At 43.1% G+C, this 8455-nt stretch overlaps 2 protein-coding genes across 2 annotated transcripts in view; both read right to left on the bottom strand.

Moving 5' to 3' along the window:
* Window positions 1-1182: 1182 nt before the first annotated feature.
* Window positions 1183-4201, bottom strand: LOC106959200 (sodium/potassium-transporting ATPase subunit alpha-1-like). Its single transcript, XM_015051598.1, has 8 exons — window positions 4006-4201; window positions 3774-3928; window positions 3564-3687; window positions 2693-2838; window positions 2477-2607; window positions 2287-2388; window positions 1628-1719; window positions 1183-1545 (listed from the first exon to the last, which is right to left on the bottom strand). Exons 1-8 carry the CDS (start codon window positions 4097-4099, stop codon window positions 1517-1519), a joined length of 873 nt encoding a protein of 290 aa, XP_014907084.1. The 5' UTR covers window positions 4100-4201; the 3' UTR covers window positions 1183-1516.
* Window positions 4202-4890: 689 nt separating this feature from the next.
* LOC106959198 (sodium/potassium-transporting ATPase subunit alpha-1) overlaps window positions 4891-8455 on the bottom strand; it is a 31545-nt gene continuing 27980 nt past the window's right edge. Inside the window, exons 15-22 of the mRNA XM_015051595.1 lie at window positions 7476-7644; window positions 7244-7398; window positions 7034-7157; window positions 6163-6308; window positions 5947-6077; window positions 5757-5858; window positions 5098-5189; window positions 4891-5015 (exon numbers count right to left, since the gene is read on the bottom strand). Coding sequence (XP_014907081.1) covers window positions 4987-5015; window positions 5098-5189; window positions 5757-5858; window positions 5947-6077; window positions 6163-6308; window positions 7034-7157; window positions 7244-7398; window positions 7476-7644 — 948 coding nt within the window. The 3' untranslated portion in view covers window positions 4891-4986. The remainder of the gene's footprint in view (window positions 5016-5097; window positions 5190-5756; window positions 5859-5946; window positions 6078-6162; window positions 6309-7033; window positions 7158-7243; window positions 7399-7475; window positions 7645-8455) is intronic.

The following is an 8455-nucleotide window of genomic DNA, read 5'->3' as shown; positions in this document are numbered from 1 at the left end:
TGAGATATTAAAAATTAGTTTTTAGGTCATCCAGAGTTCACCATGCCCCCATATTGCTCCAAAACAAACCAAAGAGGGCTAGTTCGTTAGTGCTCCGTTTGTGCAAGTTTGTGCCGATAAAATTTTCGTTTCTGTAACTTTTGTTTGAGATATTAAAGAACTACAAATCTTTGCAAAAATACAATCCGATTCCGTAAAACACCCAATAAGATCTCGAGAATAATTAACCAGAAAGACTTTTATTGGTCTAATATGTATGGTATGTTGCCTTTTTTTATATACATAAATCTGCAAAACCACCAAAACATGTAAATTACGCAGAATTCAGAGGTCAACTCGTCAAAGTTAAATCGAAGATGCCATAAACAGATTCCTGAAAGCCGACCATAAATGGTCCTAAGAAACAAATGTGAATCGATATCTTGCCTTGTGACCAACTGACACAAAATTCATGCTGTTACACGAGACGCAGTGTTCTCTAGTGAACTTTTAAGTCACACTCATTTTTAATAATTGTATGAAAAAATATGTTTTCTTTCTTAGGAGTGTTTAGTTCGGCAATTTGTTGACAGTCCTGTGAACCTCCGAGCGCTTGAGGAAGGAACGGTAGAGAAAAGCTGGCCGAAATTAGCGTTCATAAATCGGATCAACCTTGAGCTAGGCGCCGCTTACACCGTGGAGCTTGAATATCCAATATCCAACTTGAAAACAATTTCGCTGCGGTAAATTTAACGGCACAAACCTACACTAATGGAGCACTAACCAAGTAGCCCACTTTGGTTTGTTTTGGAGCAAAATGGGGGTCTGGTGACGTCATCGGCCAAAACGATCACTTTCAATATCTCAAAAACGAAAGCTGCGCAAACGAAATTTTTAACGGCACAAACGGAGCACTAAGACCATTTGCTGGATTTTTTTTGACCTCGGTGGGGTGTCAGCTTCACACCTTGCTTGTTTTTAAAACAAAACAAAATAAGAATAAGAATACTTTACTGAGTTTTCCTGTAATATATTTATTAAATAATTTTTTTCCCCTAAAGTCCTCCAACATTAATCTCTTTTCTAGTTTAAGAAGTACCTGTTTTTTTAGGAAACAGGCAAATCCTTGCAGCATTTCTCATTGCTTTAGCTATAAAGCAAGGCATGTATAAATAAATATCATAAAAAAAAGGACAGGAGGCATTTTTGGGACCCGACTCGAGTGCATTTTTATTGAACGTTCATAACTGTTAAAAACATGTATAAAATTGGTCCTGTTTCAGAAACAAGGCACACATAGTCATGTCAATGTTCAGTGTTCATGTCATCATTAGCATTGTCATTTATCAACATTATCATCAGCATTTTTCATCTCAGTATTGATCTAATGGTAGTATCAAGCATTCCCTAATATAAAAACACGTTCCAATTTATTTGTCACAGAGGTTAAAATTTTTATTCCGAGCAGCAAGACAATATTCATGCAAAGACAGGAGGAGTGGAGGACAAGATGCGAACGGACTGGATTTGTGGGTCTTTAATAGTAGGTCTCTCGTTCCACCCAGCCTGGAGAAGATGGGAAACAGGAAGTTCAGGTTAGAAACCAAAGAAGGAACCAAGAAAACCTGAAGAAAGGTTAGAGACTCGCCTCCCGGGCTTCGCCTGAGGATCAGTTTACGGATTTCATCATAGATGAAGATGAGCAGGGAGTATGGGAAGGCGCAGAACCACCAGTTGGGTCTGGAAAACACACAAATGCACGGATTAGATGAATAGGAAACTGCAGCTCTGGGTGACAGCGTTGCTACACAACGATCCAGACTCAACCTGTTGGACCACTCACTCATTCTGTTCATATAGAAACACACAGAGCTACATTTGGAAATTCATATATTCCATGGATTTCTTCAGTGGAAACCTTGAAAAACATGGGGAAGGGAGGAAGGAAAAAGAAGAGGAAGGAACGAAAAAAAGGAGAAAGGAAAGATGGAATGAGGAAGAAATTAAAGGGGAAAGGAAGTAAGGAGAAAGGAACAAGGGGAGGGAAATGAAAATAAAATTAAAAAGGAAACGAAAGAGAGGAAAAGTAAAAAAAAAGGGGAAAAAAGAAGGAAAGAAGGAAAAAGGGAAAAAAGGAAAGGAAGGAAGGAGAAAAAAAAGAAAGAAGGAATAGTAGGATAGATATTAGCCTGAAAAATTATTCTTCTATTATGTTCCAGACCTGAAATGTATTACAGTCATATTCCAGACTTTCTCACTCTAGGAATCCTGGATAAACCCTATATGGCTGAAAACACAAGTACTCACTTGAGAGGGTACATTCTGAGGGCGACGTCCATGCCTGGGCAGTAGGAGAGGAAGGCAGCAAGGGCCGTCTCCTCAAACAGGCCGAAGATCAGAATCTTGTTCCTGAAACACAGAAACAGAAAGTCAGGACATCCCACACGTGGTCCTGGCTCAGCTCTGGAATTACCCAGAGTTCAGTGCTCTTCCTCACTTCATGCCCTGCTGGAACACAGAGTTCCTCCTGGTCTTGCAGATGATCAGGTCGGCCCATTGGACGATGACGATGCTGACAAAGAAAGCCGTGTGGCAGGTGAACTCCACAATCTTCCTCTGCTCGTAGGTCTGGAACCAAAGCAGAGTCCAGATTTAAGAAAGACATGCAGCTGGACTGTCCACTGGTTCCACCCATCAGACAGAAGCCACTGACCCACTGCTGTCCATAGCTGTCCTCCAGATCGTTGATGTACTTGTTGTCCCAGTTGACCCGGATCCCTACCAGGGTGGAGGGCAGGAAGCCGTTCTCAGCCAGGATCACGAAGTAGGTAAAGAACCCGGCCAGCGCCTGGATCATCCCTGCAGGATCAGAGGTCACCACAAGCTGCTCAGACACTCTGTCCACTCAGCATCAACCATTCAGCCCACAAGCTTGTGAAATGGCTTCCAGAATCATAGAGATGTGAAACTTAAGGTAAATGTCATGAAATAAATGAATGTGCCATTAAATGCCTAATTAAATAATATACATTTTAAATGACCAAGTTCATCCATCCATCCATTTTCTGTACACCCTTGTCCCTTAGTGAGGTTGGGAGGGTTGCTGGTGCCTATCTCCAGCTAACGTTCCGGGCGAAGGCAGGGTCACCCTGGACAGGTAGCCAGTCTGTTGCAGGGCTAACCAATAACAATAACATTTAATTTTAGCATTTTTGAATTGAAGGGGAGACAAAAGATTTTTGCAAAACTATATTTTTCTCCAACAACAACAAACAACCAAAAAACAAAACAAACAAAAAAAATCATTTCAGAAGCTAAAATGATGTCTGAAACATTACTGTTTTTAAAGAGATAGATGTGATAAGAATATTGTTGAAAAGGGAAACAAAAATATGTTTTACTATAGCTGAAAATGTCAGTCTACAAGTTCTTCTTGGCTTTATTTAAATGAACATTTGAAGCAGACTTCTATATCAGTGCTGGTCCATTTATTCTGTGTTACTCTTTTTGTCATCTCAGCCCAGACAGACAAAGAGTCCAGATAACTGCAGAATGCGACCTCGGTTTCAGAAGCGTCTATTTACCGATTTGACCGTAGGCAATGCTGATGAGCCTCTCGTTAACCAGTTTGTCTGTTTTGGGGTTTCGGGGCTGTCTCTTCATGATGTCACTCTCGGCTGCTTCATAAGCCAGGGAGATGGCGGGAACCTGGAGGAAGTTACAGCAGTCAGGGCTAAAGGCTGGAGCATGGGGGCGTGAGAGAACCTTCAGCAGGGCGGAGAGAAGGACATTACCATGTCTGTTCCCAAGTCGATACAGAGGATGGTGACAGTGCCCAGAGGCAGAGGGATGTTGGCGATGATGAAGAAGAGGAAGGGGGTGATCTCGGGGATGTTACTGGTCAGAGTGTAGGCGATGGATTTCTTCAGGTTGTCAAAGATCAGACGACCTGATGGAGAAGAGAAAATGCTGACTAAAGCCCTCTCCTAGCCTGGTGAAAGATTCACCTAAAGGACATGTTTTAACCTTCTTCCACTCCGGTAACAATGGAGGCAAAGTTGTCATCCAGCAGGATCATGTCAGCTGCCTGCTTGGAGACGTCAGACCCAGCGATTCCCATGGCGACGCCAATGTCGGCTTTCTTCAGAGCTGGAGAGTCGTTAACGCCATCACCCGTCACTGCGACGATGGCTCCCTGCAGAGGAAGCAGAGTCCTGCGGTTTCAGAATAATTCAGCTGCAGCTGCTAAATAACCTGAGAGTTAGAAAAAACATGTTAACTGAACTGGAAGTTTATCAGATCAACAAAAACTAATTCATCTCATAAAACAGGAAAATAAGTAACTCAAGCAGAGGTTATGTGCTCCAGATAATATTTTCAGCAACACCAAAATCTGAAGAAAATCCTTCAACCCAACCACTACCGTTTGGTTTAGACCAGTGGTTCTTAACCTGGGTTCGATCGAACCCCAGGGGTTCGATGAGTCGGTCTCAGGGGTTCGGCGGAGCCTCTGCCGTGGAGTTAAAGACACACTTGTGTAAAGTCGTGATGATGCGCCCCGCTTTGCCATCACTTGTTGCAGAGCATCACGTTACATTGCTTAGCCAATCAGTGCTGCGGAGGAGCATTGATTGGAGGAGTTCCACTCTCTGCATGGATTTGAACTTGTGTTCACTGCTCTACTCTACTTCAGTAAAGCTCAAAGTTTTCACCAAATTCTGTAGCTTTCGCTTTACTTCTAAATCTGCTCCTTAGTCGCATCTTTTCAGGGTTGCTANATGTTCAGTGTTCATGTCATCATTAGCATTGTCATTTATCAACATTATCATCAGCATTTTTCATCTCAGTATTGATCTAATGGTAGTATCAAGCATTCCCTAATATAAAAACACGTTCCAATTTATTTGTCATAGAGGTTAAAAATTTTATTCCGAGCAGCAAGACAATATTCATGCAAAGACAGGAGGAGTGGAGGACAAGATGCGAACGGACTGGATTTGTGGGTCTTTAATAGTAGGTCTCTCGTTCCACCCAGCCTGGAGAAGATGGGAAACAGGAAGTTCAGGTTAGAAACCAAAGAAGGAACCAAGAAAACCTGAAGAAAGGTTAGAGACTCGCCTCCCGGGCTTCGCCTGAGGATCAGTTTACGGATTTCATCATAGATGAAGATGAGCAGGGAGTATGGGAAGGCGCAGAACCACCAGTTGGGTCTGGAAAACACACAAATGCACGGATTAGATGAATAGGAAACTGCAGCTCTGGGTGACAGCGTTGCTACACAACGATCCAGACTCAACCTGTTGGACCACTCACTCATTCTGTTCATATAGAAACACACAGAGCTACATTTGGAAATTCATATATTCCATGGATTTCTTCAGTGGAAACCTTGAAAACCATGGGGAAGGGAGGAAGGAAAAAGAAGAGGAAGGAACGAAAAAAAGGAGAAAGGAAAGATGGAATGAGGAAGAAATTAAAGGGGAAAGGAAGTAAGGAGAAAGGAACAAGGGGAGGGAAATGAAAATAAAATTAAAAAGGAAACGAAAGAGAGGAAAAGTAAAAAAAAAGGGGAAAAAAGAAGGAAAGAAGGAAAAAGGGAAAAAAGGAAAGGAAGGAAGGAGAAAAAAAAGAAAGAAGGAATAGTAGGATAGATATTAGCCTGAAAAATTATTCTTCTATTATGTTCCAGACCTGAAATGTATTACAGTCATATTCCAGACTTTCTCACTCTAGGAATCCTGGATAAACCCTATATGGCTGAAAACACAAGTACTCACTTGAGAGGGTACATTCTGAGGGCGACGTCCATGCCTGGGCAGTAGGAGAGGAAGGCAGCAAGGGCCGTCTCCTCAAACAGGCCGAAGATCAGAATCTTGTTCCTGAAACACAGAAACAGAAAGTCAGGACATCCCACACGTGGTCCTGGCTCAGCTCTGGAATTACCCAGAGTTCAGTGCTCTTCCTCACTTCATGCCCTGCTGGAACACAGAGTTCCTCCTGGTCTTGCAGATGATCAGGTCGGCCCATTGGACGATGACGATGCTGACAAAGAAAGCCGTGTGGCAGGTGAACTCCACAATCTTCCTCTGCTCGTAGGTCTGGAACCAAAGCAGAGTCCAGATTTAAGAAAGACATGCAGCTGGACTGTCCACTGGTTCCACCCATCAGACAGAAGCCACTGACCCACTGCTGTCCATAGCTGTCCTCCAGATCGTTGATGTACTTGTTGTCCCAGTTGACCCGGATCCCTACCAGGGTGGAGGGCAGGAAGCCGTTCTCAGCCAGGATCACGAAGTAGGTAAAGAACCCGGCCAGCGCCTGGATCATCCCTGCAGGATCAGAGGTCACCACAAGCTGCTCAGACACTCTGTCCACTCAGCATCAACCATTCAGCCCACAAGCTTGTGAAATGGCTTCCAGAATCATAGAGATGTGAAACTTAAGGTAAATGTCATGAAATAAATGAATGTGCCATTAAATGCCTAATTAAATAATATACATTTTAAATGACCAAGTTCATCCATCCATCCATTTTCTGTACACCCTTGTCCCTTAGTGAGGTTGGGAGGGTTGCTGGTGCCTATCTCCAGCTAACGTTCCGGGCGAAGGCAGGGTCACCCTGGACAGGTAGCCAGTCTGTTGCAGGGCTAACCAATAACAATAACATTTAATTTTAGCATTTTTGAATTGAAGGGGAGACAAAAGATTTTTGCAAAACTATATTTTTCTCCAACAACAACAAACAACCAAAAAACAAAACAAACAAAAAAAATCATTTCAGAAGCTAAAATGATGTCTGAAACATTACTGTTTTTAAAGAGATAGATGTGATAAGAATATTGTTGAAAAGGGAAACAAAAATATGTTTTACTATAGCTGAAAATGTCAGTCTACAAGTTCTTCTTGGCTTTATTTAAATGAACATTTGAAGCAGACTTCTATATCAGTGCTGGTCCATTTATTCTGTGTTACTCTTTTTGTCATCTCAGCCCAGACAGACAAAGAGTCCAGATAACTGCAGAATGCGACCTCGGTTTCAGAAGCGTCTATTTACCGATTTGACCGTAGGCAATGCTGATGAGCCTCTCGTTAACCAGTTTGTCTGTTTTGGGGTTTCGGGGCTGTCTCTTCATGATGTCACTCTCGGCTGCTTCATAAGCCAGGGAGATGGCGGGAACCTGGAGGAAGTTACAGCAGTCAGGGCTAAAGGCTGGAGCATGGGGGCGTGAGAGAACCTTCAGCAGGGCGGAGAGAAGGACATTACCATGTCTGTTCCCAAGTCGATACAGAGGATGGTGACAGTGCCCAGAGGCAGAGGGATGTTGGCGATGATGAAGAAGAGGAAGGGGGTGATCTCGGGGATGTTACTGGTCAGAGTGTAGGCGATGGATTTCTTCAGGTTGTCAAAGATCAGACGACCTGATGGAGAAGAGAAAATGCTGACTAAAGCCCTCTCCTAGCCTGGTGAAAGATTCACCTAAAGGACATGTTTTAACCTTCTTCCACTCCGGTAACAATGGAGGCAAAGTTGTCATCCAGCAGGATCATGTCAGCTGCCTGCTTGGAGACGTCAGACCCAGCGATTCCCATGGCGACGCCAATGTCGGCTTTCTTCAGAGCTGGAGAGTCGTTAACGCCATCACCCGTCACTGCGACGATGGCTCCCTGCAGAGGAAGCAGAGTCCTGCGGTTTCAGAATAATTCAGCTGCAGCTGCTAAATAACCTGAGAGTTAGAAAAAACATGTTAACTGAACTGGAAGTTTATCAGATCAACAAAAACTAATTCATCTCATAAAACAGGAAAATAAGTAACTCAAGCAGAGGTTATGTGCTCCAGATAATATTTTCAGCAACACCAAAATCTGAAGAAAATCCTTCAACCCAACCACTACCGTTTGGTTTAGACCAGTGGTTCTTAACCTGGGTTCGATCGAACCCCAGGGGTTCGATGAGTCGGTCTCAGGGGTTCGGCGGAGCCTCTGCCGTGGAGTTAAAGACACACTTGTGTAAAGTCGTGATGATGCGCCCCGCTTTGCCATCACTTGTTGCAGAGCATCACGTTACATTGCTTAGCCAATCAGTGCTGCGGAGGAGCATTGATTGGAGGAGTTCCACTCTCTGCATGGATTTGAACTTGTGTTCACTGCTCTACTCTACTTCAGTAAAGCTCAAAGTTTTCACCAAATTCTGTAGCTTTCGCTTTACTTCTAAATCTGCTCCTTAGTCGCATCTTTTCAGGGTTGCTACTGCCTCTAGTGCCGTGGGGGTGGTAACAACTAATATAATTACATTACTAAATCAGAATACCGCAAAGTCTTTATTATTTATTATAAATTTTTCATTCTCTTAAGAATGTAGAGCTAATTAAATGATCTAAACAAGACCTTAAAGTGGTTCCATTTCTCTCGCTGGCTAACCTATTGAAACTGTGGAAAATTTTAAATACCTTGGGTTGTTCCTGGACAGTCAACACTG

Source organism: Poecilia latipinna, unplaced genomic scaffold (assembly GCF_001443285.1).
Source record: "Poecilia latipinna isolate Pla-1442-1.1 unplaced genomic scaffold, P_latipinna-1.0 Scaffold1055, whole genome shotgun sequence".
Lineage (NCBI taxonomy): Eukaryota > Metazoa > Chordata > Actinopteri > Cyprinodontiformes > Poeciliidae > Poecilia > Poecilia latipinna.
This window is presented reverse-complemented; position numbering and strand designations above follow the sequence as displayed.

Bases quoted from the DNA above. Each gene is read 5' to 3' on its own strand.
- LOC106959200 (XM_015051598.1), bottom strand. From the start codon at position 4,099: ATGGGAATCGCTGGGTCTGACGTCTCCAAGCAGGCAGCTGACATGATC. The intron at 2,839-3,563 runs GTAAATAGACGC...CTGATCCTGCAG, and splicing joins CATTGCCTACGGTCAAATCG to GGATGATCCAGGCGCTGGCC. The intron at 1,720-2,286 runs GTGAGTACTTGT...TGTGTTTTCCAG, and splicing joins CTCAGAATGTACCCTCTCAA to ACCCAACTGGTGGTTCTGCG.